At 41.0% G+C, this 19,310-nt stretch overlaps 1 protein-coding gene across 5 annotated transcripts in view; it reads left to right on the top strand.

Moving 5' to 3' along the window:
* Tpd52 (tumor protein D52) overlaps nt 1-19,310 on the top strand; it is a 79,897-nt gene that overhangs the window by 53,302 nt on the left and 7,285 nt on the right. For 2 of the 5 annotated variants that reach the window (XM_023699602.1, XM_004639756.2), the window contains exons 2-6: nt 4,322-4,437; nt 7,598-7,746; nt 9,813-9,914; nt 10,955-10,981; nt 18,516-18,557. In XM_023699602.1, coding sequence (XP_023555370.1) covers nt 4,322-4,437; nt 7,598-7,746; nt 9,813-9,914; nt 10,955-10,981; nt 18,516-18,557 — 436 coding nt within the window. The remainder of the gene's footprint in view (nt 1-4,321; nt 4,438-7,597; nt 7,747-9,812; nt 9,915-10,954; nt 10,982-18,515; nt 18,558-19,310) is intronic. The other 3 variants (XM_004639757.2, XM_004639759.2, XM_004639758.2) reach the window with 3 other exon arrangements.

Genomic DNA, 19,310 nt, shown 5'->3' with positions numbered 1-19,310 from the left:
TGATAATGACCTTCGGGCCAGGGGTGTGAAAAGTCTCTGGAAAGAATTGGCCCTGTTCACTGGTCCTGTCCTGCTCGTTGGTATTTCATTAAGAAAAAGTCCAAGTGAGGGAGCAGGACTTCAGAGTCGGCAAGACGGAGTTTTAATCTGACCTCTGTGACTGGGTAAATTATGTATCTTCAGAGGACTCAGTTTCCTAATGGAAATAAACACTGTTCTCTGAGAGCCTGGTAGTTGTCAGATTGTTTTGTTTTTGATACAAGGTCTTCCTTTGTAGTCCAGGGTGGCCTTGAATTTGTGATCCTCCTGCTTCCGTCTGGAGAGTGCTGGGATTACAGGCGTGTGCCATGACATCAGGCTTTGTTTACCTTTATGAGTTAATATGTTATCTCCCATTCTGTTTTTCCTTTTATTTTTTCTAGTTGGTTAATTTAAATGGCACTTTAAAAAAATTCAATAGTGACAATTTGCTGCCACCTACAGGCCAATTTGAAAAAAGCAGAATATGTCCTTACCAACTTTTCTTAGAGGCTAAACGTAAAATTGAGTCATCTTGGAGTCACCTGTGGACAAATTCAGCATCCTCTGCCTGAGAAATTTCTTTCTGTTGGTAGTCTAACAATATTTGAATAGTAAAAGCTGAATATTTTTTATCTGAAATTCCTGGGACAAAATATATTAGAGATTTTCAAGGTTTTTTTTATTTTTTTAAATTTGGGAATAGTTGCATATAGCTTTTACGCATTGACCATGCTTAATTCGAAAAATCCAAAATTTAAAATGCTACAAAATCTTAATAGTTTTGAATTAGGGATGCTCAGCGTGTGTCAGAATCCCCTTATATTCTTTTTAGCATTAGGCATCCACTGCAAGGCACTGTTGGTAGTTAGATATTGTATTTTTCCCTGTTTAAAGTAGATTTGAAAAATGGTGTTTATTAAAAAGCATGAAAAAGTCTTTATTATTGAAAATGTGCTTTAGAACCTGAATTTTTGGGCCTTGTTTTGGTTTTGGGTCTTGTGGTAGTTGAGAACTTGGGAGTGCTGAGCAAAATCTTAAACTAGATGATGCTGTTATAATTCTGGTCACGAGGCCTTGCTTTATTGTTACTGTGTGCTCATCTCCTGCCCGCTGTCTCATAAGCCCTTGTCACACCATCTGATACAAGGGTGCTTTTACAAGCACACAGTGATCCCTGAAATGGGCCTGACAGGAGAGGTCCGGGACCTTGTTCTCACATTTGCTTCAGCTGGACTTAAGAGTAAGAGTTGCCCGTGCTAGTGGGTCCGGTAAGGCTGTGTGCTCAGCGAAGGGGCTGAGCTTTGTTTTTAAAAATGATAAGGAACCACTACAAACTTTGAAGCTGGCGACGACATGATCAGAATTTTATTGTGGGAATATTACTTGGGGAATCCATTCAAGAAATGTTAGAGGCAATATACAGGAATAGATGTGCTTAGCGCTTTCCTGCCTTCTGACCACACTGTCCAAGGGTGTCTTTGCATTTGAGAATTCAGTTAGACTGTGTGTCAGCCCTGCTCATGTTTTTTTGAATTTTTTGGTATTACTTCTGTGCCTTTAATAATTCTGCAGGCAGTGTCCAGCTAGATTCTGTTTGGGTGCCATCATGCCCCTGATTACTGTTGTCCTTCACTCCTTTCACACACTTAATGTACACCGGCTCTTGTGCCGAGGCCCTTGGCAGCGTGTGTATGGTGCATGTACACACGACGCCCTTGGCTCCTGTCCTCATGGCTGCTGTGGCACTGGCAGCTTGTTCACCAGAGTGGCTCCCCTCCTCCTCCTGCTGCCTCCCCACGGCCCCTCGTCTGCTGCCTGGCGTTGTGGCTGGGATGGCCCCTGCTAGTACTGCTGCAGCAACCCCTCTCAGCCATGATTGGTGACTGGGCAAGGTGTACGGGACAACTGCAGCAGCTGAGACAGTCCCTGTCAGAAAGAGGAGGAGGCCCTCCCTAGGTCTCTGTTGCAAGAACCTGAAAGAGAATAATGGAATCTGAAGGGTACAGTAGACACTGGAAAAAGGGAATGAACTTATTCAAGAGGAAAGAGTTACAGAGTTGAGAAGGACAGGAGAGGGAGTAGGGGAAAGAGATTTATCTGTGTATATAAGCAGGATGATTTGAACAAATGTACTGTGCATTTCTGCTGGTCTGTGGAAAGAAGCAGTTAATGCTTCAATTTGTGTCCATCTTCTTTTTTCAATTGTTTATGCTTTTTCTTTTTTTAATTTCTTATACTTTTTTTCTTCTTTCAATTTTACATGCTTGGGGCCAGGGAGATGGCTCAGTGGAATAAGAGCGTCCCTGGCAAGCGCAAGGGCCTGAGATCAGTCCCCGGTTCTGCAAAACAAAAAACAAAAAATCAATTTTACATGCTTATATCTGGTAATGTGAATAACTGGTTGGGAGACAACACTATTTATTACAACAAATACTGTGAAATTCATATTATTTTTTAAGTGAAATTCTGTATCACTTGTAAATTTTTGTTTTAATTCTAATTTTTACTCTTTAAAAAGAAAATTTGTTGCAAGAAGTGACAGCAAAATCCTCAATCTGTGATGTGGGGAAGGGATGGGGACCTATCACACACTTGCCTCAGGTTTGTGGTTTAAGAGGGTGCCCAGGGCTGGCGAGATAGCTCAGCAGTCTAAAGCACCTGCTTAGGCAAGTGCAGGGAACGTGGTTTGATCCCTGGCACATATGCCATGCCAGCCTCACCCCCAGGACAGGCTGAGCTGGCCACAAAAAAAAGAGGATGCTCAAATGCTCAGTAACATGGTCTTAAAAAGTTAAAATTAATACCGAAAAAAAAAAATCCATGACAGAATGTTAAAGGTTTAAAGACAAAATTAGTGACATTGTTGTCCACATAGAGCCATTTGGGAGTCTAAGGCAAAAGGAAAAACCAGCACTTACTGATCATACCTATTTAAAAATTTTGGTATTTTGTCCATTGTGGATTCCTTGAACTAACTTTGATTTTTAAAACTATATTGAAATATTGAATTTTTGGTTCCCTCTTCCATTGTATATCCAAGGTTTGGGGGCCTCACTGTCCTCTCCTTAGCCTTGTGGGTGTGGGTTGGGCAGGAATCGGGGGAATGCTGAGGGGCTGCCACCTTCCATGCTCCTCCCCAAGACCTCTTTGCTGTGGGCTTTGTCACCAGGGAGGAGTACACAAGTTTGGTCTTCAAGAATGTGGGAGGTAGAGATCTGGTAGAGGAAAAAGAATGTGGAAGGCCTCTGTTGGATGTGTCTCATATATGAACATTAAGTTCTTTTTGAAGGAATCTGGATGAGATGATAGTTTTAATAAAAGCTGCCACCAGAAGACGTTTCACTGGTAGAGATCTGGATTAGAGGACAGGAGCAAGAGGAGGACACTAATTTGTTTTATACAATAGAACTTACAAGTACAGAGGCAGAGGCAGGGTGTGAGATGCTAGAGTTTGAATACCTTCTCAGGGCTCTACTTCTGAGTGTTTCCAACACTTACTCTTGATTCTGGGCTGGGGAGATAGCTTGGCAATCTAAGCGCCTGCTTGGCAAGTGCAAGGACTTTGGGTTAGATCCCAGGTACCACATGCTGTGCCAGCCCTGGAATCCCAGACCATGTTGCACCAGCCAAAAACTGGATGTGGTGGTGCATACCTGTAATCCCAGCACTGGTGAGGCTGAGACAGGAGGATCACTAGAGTCCAAGCTGCGTAGTGAGACCCTGTACCAAATACTTAAATAAGTTTATTTTTTAAAAAAAAGAATGTGGAAGGTCTCTGTTGGATGTGTCTCATATATAAACATTAAGTTCTTTTTGAAGGAATCTGGATGAGATGATAATTTTAATAAAAGCTACCAGAAGGTGTTTCCTGCCGTGTTAAATAAGAGATATGACACAGTTTCTTTTGAGTAGTTTGTGCCATGGTTGTTCCTTTACTTCAGTTGCTAAATATGGGTTGATCCCTTTGGGGTCTCCCTGGGCTGTTTTATGCTGATCTGTTCAGGCAGCTTTTTAAAGGTTGATCTTGGTGAGATCCATTCTTGCCCGCTCTTGCTCTGTTGTAACCGTATGGTAGCTGAGGGGAGGTGAGCAGAAGCTGACAGAAGGCAGGGTAGTTTCAGAATTCCTACTAGAGTCTGAGGTTGTAGTTTTCACTGGTTAGCCTGGACCTGTCGTCCCTGCCTGTGAGAGCCAGTCACCCAGAAAAGGGTGTTAGGCAGGTACAGTCTGGCTGGGACAGGGGGGCAACTGATGGCAAATTTTACTTCACTTTAATAGACTTTTGTTTTTAATTGTCAAGGTTTGCTGAGGACAGATGCAGTACCTGAAGAAGGAGAAGATGCGGCAGCCACCCTCAGCACCACCGAGACGCTCTCAGAAGAGGAGCAGGAGGAGCTGAGAAGAGAGCTGGCAAAGGTACAGGATGGGGCCTGTGAGAGCTTCAGGTTCTAAACTTGAAATGGAGCATGAGTTGTTTCCAAAGCGAGTGGGAATGGCTGGTGGTCACTTCTGGGGAGAAGGTGCTGGTGTTCACTGATAGAGATCTGGATTAGAGGACAGAAGCAAGAGGAGGGTGACACCAATCTGTTTTATGCAATAGAACTTACAATACAGAGGCAGAGGCAGCGTGTGGGATATAGGAGTATGAGCGCCTTCTCAGGGCTCTACTTCTGAGTGTCTCCAACACTTACTCTTGATTCTGTCCTGGCCTGGGTTCTGGAGGTTTGGTCAGTCGGTCGGTTGGTCGGTCAGTCAGTCGGTCTGTCTGTCTGTCTGTCTGTTCATCTGTTCTTCCCAGCTCAGCCCACTCTGGGTGGGGCCTGGTACCACACGTGGTGTCAGGGATCGATCTGCTGTCCCTGCATACCTGCCTGAACTCGCCGAGGCAGGTGCTTTAGACTGCTATCTCATTGCCCTCTGGAGGTACTTTGGCACCTCTCACCTCCTCCCTTTCTCCTTCCCTCCCTCCCTTTCTTCTTTCTTTTCAACCAACTTCTGCTCAGGTGCCTACCTGACCTCTAGCTCCCTCTTCCTAACTCCCATGTGTTAAATTCACATAACATAAAATCAACCACATGAAAGTGTGCAGTTCAGTGGCACTGAGCAGATTCTGTGTTGCGCAGCCATAACCACTTTCAAGCTGCATATACTTGCTTCACTTCTGAAGCCGACCCTCCTGCTCATTAAATAGTCACTCACTTCTCCATCCCTCTCTCTCAGCCCCTGGCAACAGCTGATGTGCCCTCACTGGTTCTTCATCTCCTCCCCTCCCTCCCTACTTGCTCCCTCCCTGCCCCTCCCCCCTTTTTTCTCTCTTTTCTCCTAGGAATTGAACACTGAACCCAGGACTTTCACACTGAGCTACATTCCCACTCTTTTTTCTTTATATTTTTTTTGAGACAGTCTTGCTAAATTCTTAAGTTGCCCAAGCTGCTCCTGAGCTAGCAGAATTCTGTCTCCCAGAATTCTGGGATTATAGGTGTGTGCCACCATAATAGGCTTCTTGTCTCTATGAATTTAAGGATTTTCTGGATATTTCTTCTTAGTGGAATCTCACAGTATAGGATCTTTTAAGTCTGGCTTTTTTCATTTGTGTTTTCAACGTTTATCCGTACTGTAGCATGGATCAGTAGTTCATTCCATTTTGGGGCTAAGTAACACCCCCTACTATAGGTAGATAGATGGATGGATGGATGGATGGATGGATGGATGGATGGATAGATAGATATAGATAGATAGATAGATAGTGTAGGGTCTATAGAGTCTCACTACACAGATCAAGACTCGTAGTGATTCTCATGTTTTCAGCCTCCCAAGCGCTGGAATTACAGGTGTGCACCCCCACTCCCAGTCTTAAATGCCATCTCAGCATGCCCTGGGGGTAGGGCCAGCACAGCACGCTGGGGATTGAACCATGGTCCCTGCATCTGCCTAAGCAGGTGCTTTAATCCACTGAGCTATTTGGCCGGTCCTGTATTTTTGTTTTTTAATCCATCCATTGATGGATATTTGAGTGATTTCTACCTTTTGTCTGTTGTGGACAGTGGGCTTACAACATTTATGTACAGATACTTGTTTGAACACTTGTCTTCAAGTGGAACTACTTTAGCTTGTCCGTCCATATTTAACTTTTTTTTTTTTTGGGGGGGAGTTCCACAGCAGTGACATCATTTTACAATACTGTCAGTAATTTCTTCGTGCCCGTGGCATCAGCCAGTAGATTGAAAAGTTGAGTCTGAAAACTTGTTTCAGAATTCCGATTCCTACATTGTTTGATAACTTAGGTAAAGTTACTCAGTTTACTCATTTCTGAAATCCATTCCTCAGTGCTTGCCTTTTGCTTCTCATATTCTGCTTCATCAGTGTACAATTTAAAATGGGGCCTGTAGAAGGACTTGCAGTCCTCTCTGGTAAGCAGAGAACATAATGTCTGTTCTGGACCTACCTTCCACCTAGTGGTGGCTGTAAGCTAGGCTGCTTTTTTTTTCCCTTTCTTTTTGCAGTTGCATCACGTTTGGTTTGCCTCCCTTTGATGAGCTCTGCATTTCTTCTTTTATGTTCTCTAACGATTTACTTAGCAGTGAAAACAGTTGACTTAGCAATACTCTGCCTGTTAGTTTTAAAGGTCACGTCGTCTTTGAGATCACAGAAATGTTGTCTAGGTCAGGGCTGAGAATATGGCTTTGTGCTGAGCCAAAGGAAGCTTTTCTGTAAGGGTCTTGAATATTAATGAGTGTACCATAGGGATTCAATGCTTCCGCTTCCTGGCACAAAACATCTCTTCCAGCATGGAGTCGTCTCCCTCTGTGAACTTGCCCTTTCCATCTTCCTGGTTTAGCTTTTTCTTCTACTGAATTTTTCTCTTTTTCTTCAGAGCATCTGCTCACAGTTTTGGCATCTACAGCTCATAATCTCACTGTTGCGCAACTGTATACCTCACGGCTTTGTTCTCTAAGTCCTCCCAGTGTTACTTGGGTTCCTCAATCCGGGCCTCTGGGTGAGAGTGGCTGTCATTGCTTTGTGGTTTCAGTGCGTGGCTGTCCTTGGGTCAGGGCCCACCAGGACCTCTGCAGGGCTCTGTGGGGGAGGTCATTTAATCTGTTTTGGTGATGCTTTTGGCAGGCCCTGGGAATGACCACATCAAGTATAAACTCATGAAATATAGATGGAAGGTCAGCTTTTGGTTGGGTTGGTGGTGCATGTTTTGGTGGGGAATGGAGATTATTTTGATTTAGTAGACAAACATGAGTTTAGTTGGTGTGCGTGTAGAGTAGAAATGTCTAGTTGGAAAGTTGGATCAGTGGCAATTTGAGAATTATTCATGGAAAGAATTCAAGCCCCAAACCTCTATGGGAGAATTGGCCAAGGATAACTCAGAGGATATAAAGCACTACCACGGGAGAGAAAAGCTCTGTAGGAGGAGTGAGCGGGTAACAGTTTATTAATGATACTGCATCTGTAGAGGGACAGATAAATCAAAAAATATTTAAGTGACTACAAAATTGAGTATTGCTTTGCTCCAGAAACCTACACTGAATGACTCAGTGTATATTTACTGTACATTTCTTCCTCATAGGTGGAAGAAGAAATCCAGACTCTATCTCAAGTGTTAGCAGCAAAAGAGAAGCATCTAGCAGAGATCAAACGGAAACTTGGGATCGGTTCACTACAGGAGCTAAAGCAGAACATTGCCAAAGGGTGGCAGGATGTGACGGCCACGTCAGCGTATGTTCCCCCAATCGTACATTTTTATAGATAACATGAAGGACAGTTTTGCATGTTTTCTTTGGGAAGGGAGAGCTAGAGGGCTAAGAATTCTTCTATAACTTTTCTTTTAATCACATAGTACATTTTCTGTGCAACTGTCAAATACAGCTGATTCTTTTCTAACTTTTTTTAAAAAGACTGTTCTAAAGTTAAAAGAAACAGAATTCAAGTTTTAGAAATGTTATAGAGTAGGCCCCTTTACCAGTTTCTCTTTGTGCAATTTGTTTCTGCAGTCAACTATGAGCTAAGAATATTAAGTGGAAAATCCTAGAAACAAATAGTTTAAAAGCTTAAAATTGCATGCCACGATGAGTAGTGTGGTTAACCTTGCTGATTCCCTTGCACCTAGCTGGGGACATAAACTGCCCCTTTCTCTGTTGTGTGTAGACTGCATAAATTACCTACCTTCAGTCATTTAGTAGCCATGAAAGAGGAAATAGGATTCCATGAGGTTTGGTGAGATCTTCAGTCCGAGGCAACCTCGGTGGTCTTGGAATACCTACCTGATGCGTTAATGAATATTGAGTATTGAATAATGCATGTTCAATTTCCATATCCAGACACTGTGTCATTTAGTCCTCAGAATAACTCAGTAAAATGCAGGGTGGGAGAAACCTAAATGACCATAATGCACTCAGGTAAGTGAAGTGTTGAGGTCACAGACTTTCTTGCAACGTGGAGCCTTATTTGCGGCAGGATCTTGCTGTGTATTACGGGCTGGTCTTGAACTCGCTGTGTAGCTCCGACTGGCCTCAAATCACACAACCAGTGATACAACTAGAGCATAGTGCAAGTTTATTCCTGGCACAAGCAGGAGCAAACTTCTAGCATCAGACCCCAACTGCTCTGTTCTGTGCAGAGGCCAGCACTGAGTTGCCGAGCTGGAGTTGTTTGCAGCTTGGCCCCAGCAGTGAGGCCACCTGCATGCTGCCTGGGCCTGGTTTCCTCATGGTCGCAATGGGAAAGTAGGAAGCAGATCTTTGACTCTTTCATCACAATGTTTGTTCCTGGCATTTGGTCTTGGTGGGGAAAAAAATGCTTGAACGTCCACTTCCACAGTGGGGAAGGGTGGCCTTTTTTGGTATGTTCTGCATTCTTTTTTTTGTCTTTAGGCAGCTGGAAAGAGGGGAACAGTAATTTATACCTTTCTGTTAAAGCAGATATTCCCCAGAGTCATTTTAAGTACTGTACCTTAAACATACTCTGTTGACAGTGCAGTAGGTCCTTATTTGGTAGCCTTGCACACAGGCAAAGCTTAAGTTTTGTTTGGTTATGTGGAAAAGGAAGAGAAGGTATAATTTCTTTCAGTCACTCCCCGCACCCCCAGCACTGGGTTGAATCCAGCGGCTCACGGGTGCTAGGCAAGCACTCTGTCACTTATAAAAAAATGGATACAGGCAATTTATTTTGAGACTGGGTCTTGCTAAGCTGGCATCAAACATGGAATTATTTTGCCTCAGCCTTTCAAGCAGCTAGGATGAGTGGTGTGCACTAGCACACCTGGTTCATTTTCATTTTTTGTCCCATGACTTTTTTTTTTTTTTTTTAAGTTCTTTCTTTGTCTTTATGGACCTCTGTCTTTCCATCTCAATTAGGGCACTGCAAAAGGTTGCCTAGATGATGGCTTAACATAAGATGATGTGATTGTTGCAGCTTTGTTGTTGCTTTGGTGGTTGTGAAGGGTTCATTCATTCATTCATTCATTCATGTGGTCTTGGGGATTGAGCTCAATAGATATAAACACTGAGCTACATCTCCATCGCTGTTTTATTTTTCACCTTGAGACAGGGTTTTGCCAAGTTGTTCAGGCTGGGTCTTGCACTGACAGTCCTCCTGCTTCAGCCTGCCTAGTGCTAAGCATTTTAGTCATGTGCTACTATAGCCCAGGAAAATATTTTAGGGAGTTCTCCAAAGGGGATAACTACTGCACTTAAAATGATGGATATTATAAAATGTTAGCAAAAACAAAAACAAAAAACCCAGCTGACTTTTCTTTTTCTCTGTTCATTTCTAATTAAATACAGATACAGGAAGACCTCTGAAACATTATCGCAGGCTGGACAGAAGGCTTCAGCAGCCTTTTCATCTGTTGGCTCTGTCATCACCAAAAAGCTGGAAGATGTAAAGTATGTCTGTATTTTCTTTGCTAGCTAAGAGGCTGAGGCATATTGAAACACTGGTGTGGTTGCTATGTTTCCTGATTTTGGTCAGGGGTACACTGGATTTGCTGTCAGACTGAGAAGGGGGATGCTCCGTCCAGTTGGGTCCTGAAATGGTTGCCTAGATCACTGTAGGCATAGCATTCTAACATCAAAAATCATAAAGGTTGTGGGAAAACTGTGGTTGCAAAACTTTAGTTTTTGTAGTCCTGATCATACAGGGTAAGTATATATCCCTGGTGGTGGGAAACATGTGATTCTGGGCAGAGCCTGGCATCTTTCTGGGGATAAGATAAAAATCAATGATGTGCATGCCTGGATGGAGACCTGGCTTCACTTTCTGTATGTATCTGACAGCTTTAGCCCGTGGTGTGATTATGACATGCTTATGTATGTACACACTGGTTTGTACTAACCTATGAGCTCTACTGACATTCATGCCTAGGCCTGAGTCTTAATTTTGAGTTACTGCTTTTATTTTCCATTTGTATTTTAGATTAGTTTGTGGGGTTTTCCCTGTTGTTATTTTGATAAAGCCACTTCATAGTGCTTTTTGCTTCCCTCCACCCACGTGGATTAGAAGAGTGCTAAAAACAAGTGTGGTTTAAATCAGCTGTGCTTCTGTTGGCATGCAAAATTTGTGGTTAAGAAAAAAAAAAAAAGCTCAGATTGCATGACTTTGTGTTTTACATTCATGGGGAAAGTAGATTCTACAACCAAAACTTCAGTAGCCTTGGGTTTGGTTGGTGTAATGTATGTCATACCACAGGGGCTGAATTTTTGCTAGTTATATTTGTAGTATAATTCTAAGTGTAATATAACTAGTTTGCTCAAACCTTTTTGACAGCTACATACACACATCTGTTAGGTGCTTTTTCTTTTTGTGCTGACTGAATGACATACCACTTTAGGGCCCAGGTAAAACTTGTGGCTTTGAAAAAGTCGGTTATTGTTTTAGATTTATCAGAACTTCCTTTCTTTTTAATGCTTACTCTGCCTTCTTACAGATTGCAGGCCTTTTCGCATTCCTTTAGGTAAGGAGAGTTCAAACCATCGCTGCAGCCTAGCAATTGTGTGAGACAAGTGTGCTAAGCGTAGATGATTTTCAGATGGTCGTGTCTGTCACTGCATCAGTGCTTTCCTTGCATTTGGAGTATCTTTTTCTCTAATGCATTTTTAATTTCAAGGGAGGGTTTCTTGTATACCATGAGTAATGGATAAATTAAAAGAAGGATTTGACACTGATTCAAGGGGTATGGAAATGATTTTTAAGTTTCTTTTTAATTTTTTTTTGTAAAAAAAGACGCAGCTTTACCATGGCATGCAGAATTCCTCCCTTTTAATGTCTGACTTTGTTTGTTTGTTTTTTGATGCTTTTGTTTCTTTGGTGCTTTTGTAAGGATGTTGGATTCTTTCACCTGGGTCTCATTATGCATTTCTAATAGGCTGCACATGTACTGCCTCTTGATATTCTGTCTTGTATGGGTTACTGTACTTGTTGTGTATGGTAAAATAAACAAAATTTACTGTTACTCTGCACTTCCTAATATTGGTTTTACTATCTCATAGTTTCTACAAGTTTATTATTTTTACACTAGTTGAAGCCTTTAACTGTACACACAAGGCAATTTCATGGATTACAAAAGGAAAAAGTGTAGTAGTAGGTCAGTACATAAAGTACATTAAGAAGACGTTAATTCAAACTGTTCCTTCTAGAAGGAGTCCTTGGGATGCTGAGTAAAGCTGTTCTATGCAGGTTAACTATCCAGTTAGGTGCTGAAAGAAACAGCAGTGGAAAACCTTCAGTGAGCAGAAGGATAGTAAGAGTCTCCATCTCTGTGTGGTGAATGCAAATTGTCTTCTCAAGTAGTCACTTGCTGCGATCAAGCTGTCTGCCTCCTTCAGTAGGAGGGAGATCCTTACACCTCTGGGCTTGGTGACATCTAGCCCTAGAAGTTCGAGTAAAGTATAAGGTTGTGAGAACTCTAAATGTTGAACTATTGAGAGTTAAAAATATTAACCAGTGGTGAGAGCTGATTATGTATCTTAATTCCGTAGTGCTGTAGGCATCAGAGCATTTGGTCACATTCAGCACTCTTAAGCATGAGAGCATGATGTGGAGATTCTGAGGCTTTGGTCACATGGCAGATGTGGCTTTTGTTGGGGTAGGCCTTAAAATCTTTGTTTGGATTAGAAGGGGAAAGGAGAAGGGGACTTGGGAGGCATTAATAAAGAGCCTATAATTGCTCAATTATAAAGCAATGTTAGGTGTGCTATAAATATGAAGTATAAGAATATGTTAGATGTAATATGGGTATGGCTCAGTGGAGGTTTGTTGTTGGTTTTTTGTTCCTTTTAAGTTACTTCATTTCACTTAATGGATCATTCTTTGTTTGTAATGGCTTTTAGAAGGAGTACTATATATTGACCTCAATATATAGAGATCAAGCCTCTTTTGTAAATAAAATGAGAGAAATAAGATTCTATTAAACTTTGTAATTCTTACAGATCACAAGTTGAATAAAGCCCCTTAATCTGACTTAATGTGTTCAGACGTATAAAGAAAACCACATCTTTTAGACCATGTGGCTCATGGAAGTAAATGCTGGCTCCATTCACTGTGAACTGTCCAAGGAAAGGAAGCTGGACTTGGAGCCAAGGACTCTGTCCTGGCAGCAAAGCTTTGCCAGCTGCTTCAGAACAGTTGGTGGGTCTGTTAACTGCTTTGGGTCCATCTTACCTGGCACCCTGAGGCCAGTGGTTTCACTATGAGAAGTAATTATACTGATCTAGAAATACAAATGCACTAGGCATTAGATTAGCAATAGATTTTGTTTTACATAGCCAACATTATCCCTTGAGATTTAGATATTTGTCATAGTTATTCCTTGGTGGCAGGAGGAAGGAGAGGAGTGAAGGGAGAGGGAAGGAGAGGGGGCAGTGCAGAGAGATGGACAGGTTTGGGTGGAGGAATGAGAACTCGATGATCTGTTTCTGGTGCCCTGAGAATGAGGGCACAGCAGAGCCCAGAGCCAGGTGGCACAAGGAGGTGTGTGTATTCTCGCTCTGTTACTCACTTTTTAACATGTGTGGTAAGCACTGACTCACATTTTTTCCATTTTGAGAGAAACTTGTAACAAGACCTTCCCATTTCAGTCTGCACCACCTTGAAACCTAAGTTTTTAGTAACAGAATATTGTAATAAGGGCAGCCTCACTTTGCAGTTTGTGATAGATTTTAAAAGAAAATGCTAATTCATTTTTCTTACATTTCCAAAGAAAATTTCTTCTTAAATGATTATTTTTTTTATGTACACCTCTAGATATTTTTTTTTTTTTTGGTTTGGGTTTATTAAAGATGTTTCAGGAAGTTGCTTTTTCCTGGAAATTTCTACCCCTTAATGAGAAAAGAAATATCTTCTCTCAGAAAGAGATTATCTTTTATTTGAATTTGAAAATATTTTTTCTACCTTCATACTCATATTTTTCATTTTAGTTAACATCTTTCCTTCATTGAGTATTTTTTGGGTGCTAGGTCTTGGCCAAGCAATAGTTCAGACCATAGGGCAGGTGCTGACAATTGAAATAACCAACTGAAATTTGAAAGTTTTGGGAAATAAAATCTAGTATGAAGTAGACATTCTTTTTTAATTGAAGTCACCCATTGTAGGATTTGTGTGTGTGTGTGTGTGTGTGTGTGTGTGTGTGTGTTCCTCGAATGCCTTCAGGGCACTTTTGGCCAGCGGGAGAGGTGTGAGGTTCGAACTCCAGCAACCTGAGGCTGACAGCTTTGTGGAAGCAGCCACTTAAAGGCCTGAGCTAGGGCCAGGCCCCCGAAGTCACCCATTGTAAAATAACGAATGTATGTGTGACAGAAGTATATATAGCAGCTCTAGAGTAGGTGCTGTTACTGCTTGATTAGTACAGTTAAGGGGAATCCCTGAGGTTGCAGAGGAAGGGTAAATGGCTGATGGTCAGTTTCAAACTCAGCACACCCACATTTCAGAGCTGGCAGTCTTCCTTGCGCCTCCCCAGAACAGCAAGTTTGAGCTAGTGTCCCCCAGGCGTTGCCCAGCAGCTGCTCTTCTATTGCCTACATTAACACATCCTTGTGAGCACAAAGTGGTGTAATTACACATAGACTGCAGGTTACCTATTAACTCTACTTCCACTTACTACCCTCGCTTCTTTCTCCTCTTCCTTTACTAGGGATAAAAAGATCAAGTGATTGTGTAAAATGCCCGAAAGAAAAAAAAAAACAAATTTAGGGATATTTTAGATTTTAACACAAGTTTGTTTTTCAAAGTAAGAGTGAATATGAGATTGAGAAGCACTAGTATTAGATGGCCCTACCATTATTTATTATTTATTTATTTTTTCTGCATGTGTTAAGAAACTCAGTTTGCTTTGCTCTTCTTCTTTGATGTTTTGAGAGAGTCTTGTTATATAGTTCAGGCTGAGCTTAAATTCACTGTGTAGCCCAAGTGGGGCTCAAACTCATAGCAGTCTTCCTGCTTCTGCTTCCTAAGTGCGGGGATTGTAGGTGTGCACCACCACACCTGGCAAAGGACTCAATTTTAAAAATTTCTGCTTTAAGGGGGCCTGGCCCTAACTCAGTTCTTGAAGTGGCTGCTTCCACAAAGCTGTCAGCCTCAGGTTGCTGTAGTTTGAGCCCCACAACTCCAGCCAGCCAAACCTGCCCTGAAGGCATTCGGAGCAAAAAAAAAAAAAAATCCTTAAAAATTTCTGCTTTAAGATTGGGCATGGTGGCATGCACCTGTAATCCCAGTTCTTGGGAGGCCTTCCCTAAAATAAAAAAATAAATAAATAAATAAATAAATAAAAAAATTAAAAAATTCTGCTTTAATTAGACTAGACTAATATATTTGAAGGTTACAAAGCAAGGTGGAGAATTTTGAATAAAATTTTCTTCATGGATGCTAACTGATCTTTACAACCTGTTAGGGATGATTCTGGCCCAGTGGTAAGATGGCTTTGTGCTTTTGAAATTCTCCATATGATATTTAACCTTGAATGAAACTGGAGATTTGATACAAAGTTGAGTGAAATTAAAAGCATTGTGTAACTTTTTGTACAGCTGCTGGAAATGAAACAGTGGCTTCCAAATAGTTAATTCTAGGCTACTTTCCAACAAAACTAAATTTCATCTAAATACAGATTGTAGAGAGGATCACATAACTAGATGGGATTTAAATGAGTTTATGTTCCTTGGCCTTTCTGCTACCTCAGAAGCAAGTCTTGGGTTTAAATCTCTGTTGCTCTCACTCTGTTTAATGAGTGCACTTTTTGTCGTTTTATTATGAAATAGAGCAGTGCTCAACCTCAAATTCAGTTCAGTGATTTTCACAAAATAGATCTCATGCTAGTCACTTCCTGGCTTTTCCTTGCATATTCTCACTGAAGCACAGGTAGTCAGCATGCAGCTAGAGTGAGGGCCAAGATCCCAGCTGCTGGCCGCAGGAAGAACATGGCCCTTTTAAGTGTAGCATAGGAACAGGGACTAATAATGCTAGCTGTGAATTTCTGAAATTTGTACTTTAACCACGTATGCCCTCATTCGGTAGATAGTATTGAATTCAGCTTGTGGATCTCATGTATAAGCATTTTATCACATTTGACTGTGACTTGGCTTCTGTTACCAGTTGGTAGTTTGTTGGTAGTTCCTACCAAAAATGAATGTAACAGTGATGAGTCTTTTGGTTGTAAGCAAATACCTTAATGTGTGTTAGCTCATTTTACAAGGGAAAATGCTGTATGGGTAGAAACTTCTTTGTAATCCTAGGGGAGGAAAGGATGCTGCTGACTGGAAAGGTACTAGGGATTGAGATAGTGTGTAGAAACCAAGGAAACCAGCAAACTTATTCCTCTCCCGTCCTATATGGTCATCTCTTCTTAAGGTCCTTTGTCTCTGTCTGCTTATATTTGTTTTTTTTTTTTTTTTTTTTTTTTTTTTTTGGGGGGGGGAACCAGCTTCCTCTGCATTGTTGCAGCTTCCACCAGGTCTCAAAAAATTCTCATGACATTTAAGTCCATGTGACTTTCTAGCCTAAGTGCCTACACTAGCTAAGCCAGCAACATGGCATCCTGATTGTAATCTGCCAGGGTAAGAATCTTAATCATGTGGTTTCTTCCTCCATTCAGTCCAGACAATCTGTAGATCACCATGAGGTTGGATGTGGGCGGTGCTCCACTGATCCTGTTATCATAGGATTTATGGCAGGAGTGGTTTATGGTGGTATAGTTCTTCCAGGGAGAGCTTTTTAGAAGGGTTTGAGGAAGGGCAAGTGGTGACTGAAGCTCTAGTTTCAAATTTAGAAAGATGTTTCTTTTCAGTATTTTAGGGAAGGGTCTACAGGGTGTTCAGGGTCTTACTACTAGATCAGACTCCTAGTGATTCTCCTGTTTACAGCCTCCCACATGCTGGGATCACAGGTGCACACCACCACACCCAGTCTCAATTGATGTCTCAGTGAGCCCCAGGGGTGGGGCCAGCATGGCAGGCCTGGGGATCAAACCCCAATTCACTGAGCTGTTTGGCCAGCCCTTAGAAAGATGTTTCTTTTTCTTCTTTTTCAAATATGGCGCTTCATATGAAGAGAACTAGCTAATTCCTCCTACAGTCCTTTAACCAAGATTTCAGTCATTATTGTAGAATAGAGGATGTTGATTACATGGATCTTTCTTGTTTTAGACAAGTCCAGAGATGTTTAAATATTTTACTGATTCTCTGAACTTGATAAATGTCAAGACAATTACACATACAGAGCAAAAGTAGATTTGAGGAGCTATAGTCAAAACACATTGCCATTGGTAAGAACTGAATCTTTGAGAAAGTTAAAATATGAACACGAATATTTATTTATTTTAGATTTTGGGTGATTATTGATGTTATTAGATATTAGCAAATCAGTAATAATTTCTTTAATAAGATATACATGAAAGCTTTTTGAGTAATATTTATATTTTTGTCAGAATGGAGTATCTTGGATAGAATTTTTCTAGAATATTCCTTATATACAAACATGTAAGGTGACAAAAATAGTTGTAGATTGATGCATTATGTGATTTTATATCACAATATTCTTAAACTGATAGAGAAGACAGCCATGGTTGAAAGAACAGTGGAGGGCAACTCTTTCAAATAACCCTATTTCTTCACACTTCTCTCTCTCTGAATTCCCAGTTTAGAACAGGAAACATTTGTGGAAGATAGTGCAGGTTCCATGCCTTTTCTACTTGGATGAATTATTTCACAGACTTTTTACAAGACGCAGTAAGGTATAAAATACTAGCATTCCTAGTTTTCAGATCAAAACATTAAGAAACAAGGAAGTAATTTGGTCCTTTGATAGGTGAAAAAGTAGGCATTTAAATTCAGCTGTGTATACCTCTGATAACTTGAGCCTTTAGTCATCCCATTAATGTTTTGATTTTTTTTTAAAGTTGGAAATTAACCACTCATATTCAAAGCTTTGTGATAAATTTGGAGCAAATATTTAAATATAATTGAGAATGTACATCTTCAACTATTTTTTGTATTTTACCCACAAGGAAGTTTACCAAAAAAGAGCTGTGCCAGTGAACAGAGTTGTAAGTACATAGGGACAGTATCAGCAGCATGCTGTGATGTGAGATCTTGAGCTTGTGAGGTGATCTGCTGTGGGAGATGGCTTAGATAGATGGCCTGGAACTGGAGCAACGGTGAACTGCCTTGTCTTTGAGTGGAACATGGATTTAATAAGGCTAAGGTCAAATGTTACTTGATTGGCCTTTTAAGAGCATTTAGTTTAATCAGATGAAGTGTCTTTAGTACAGAACACATACTGTTACTGCTAAGGAGTAATGTGTTTTTTTTAAAATCACTTGTCACATGGGTGATTTATTTTGAAGCTTACTTGTTCCACCTTGGAAACCAATACAGACACAAAGCTGATTGCAGGGGCTTCTCATTCTGTGTGTGTGTGTGTGTGTGTGTGTGTGTGTGTGTGTCTCCTTTTTTTGAGGGGAGGTGATGAACGAGTTAGGAATAGCAAAGATCCAATTCCATTCTTGTTTCTGCGTTGACCCTGGGTGAATCATTTAACTTCTGACCTCAGTGTGATATACTTACAGATCCAGGTGAATTCGTGTTCCAGTTTTCACATGCTATATCACTGTAAGGTTGTATTATTAGCTCTAATAGGGATGGGGGGGTGCTGCCCATTAGCTCAGTTGTTTAAGCGCCTGCTCATGCAAATGTAGTCAGGTGCAGGGTACCTTGGTTTGATCCCCACCTCTACCTGCATTGCCAGGCCTGCCCTTAAGGCAGCCAGAGCCTGCAAAAAAAAAAAAAAAAAAAAATCATTCTAATAGGGTTTGGGATTAAATTGGCTAACGAACAAAAGTAAATTACGTTGTAATAACTGTGATCCCCTGTACTTCAAAAAGTAGATAATTATTCGTGGCACCAAAAGGATAAATCCTGTAGGAAGCTATTTTGTTGGCTTTTTCAGTGTTGAATCACTATATACTAACTTCATTTCTATCTTTTTTAATGCTGCCTCTTAAGTATACGCTCCATTCAACATTCAATTAGCATGCCTGCTATGAGGTAAAGTATATTTCTACCAAATGTACTTGGTCTTGTGCTTGTGCTTTGTTTACATATTTAACTGAACTGTTCGGAAGTAGCAAACTAGTATTCTACTCCAAACAAGCAGTGTTTGATGGTATACCAAGTTTCAGTTGCTCTTACAATAGTGGCCTGGGTAAACAGATGCATTAAATATTTGTGAGTTTTAATACAAGAACTGTTTCTATTTTACTTTATAAAAACTGTCATATCTGAAGTGTTTCGTTGGCAAGTGAACACTGCTCCCTACTCAAACCTTTTCTTTTGGTCAATACAGGTAGTTCATCTCTTGTTTGCATTATCCTTACTATGGTCTCCATTAATTCCATCTTTTGCTTATTCCACTATGACATTTGAAACCACTTGTGATTTAACAGGAGTGTTGGATTTCGGCAGTGAGCACTTGCAAGTGGTTCATGTTGTTACATCACTCATCCTCCCAGAGAAACAGAGAGTCTCTAACAATATGTGCTTGGCTTAGACTCCTGTGTACACTGGAATCACCTGGAGGGCTTGCTAAAAGAATTGCCAAATGAGAAATCATCCTTCCACCATTTTATTGAAAACAAGCGTTCCAATAGAGTAGAGACTTGGTTCAGAACATCTGAGAATTAGATTATGTGGAGTTGTTTGGGGGATGAAAATCAAGAGGTGTAATGAAGCCATTCTTTTCTTTTGGCATTTGGGCTCCTGGGTGCAGATGCATGATGTTTCCCCAAGCCAAGTGGGTGC

This window comes from Octodon degus, unplaced genomic scaffold (genome assembly GCF_000260255.1).
Source record: "Octodon degus isolate 3935 unplaced genomic scaffold, OctDeg1.0 scaffold00114, whole genome shotgun sequence".
NCBI lineage: Eukaryota > Metazoa > Chordata > Mammalia > Rodentia > Octodontidae > Octodon > Octodon degus.
This window is presented reverse-complemented; position numbering and strand designations above follow the sequence as displayed.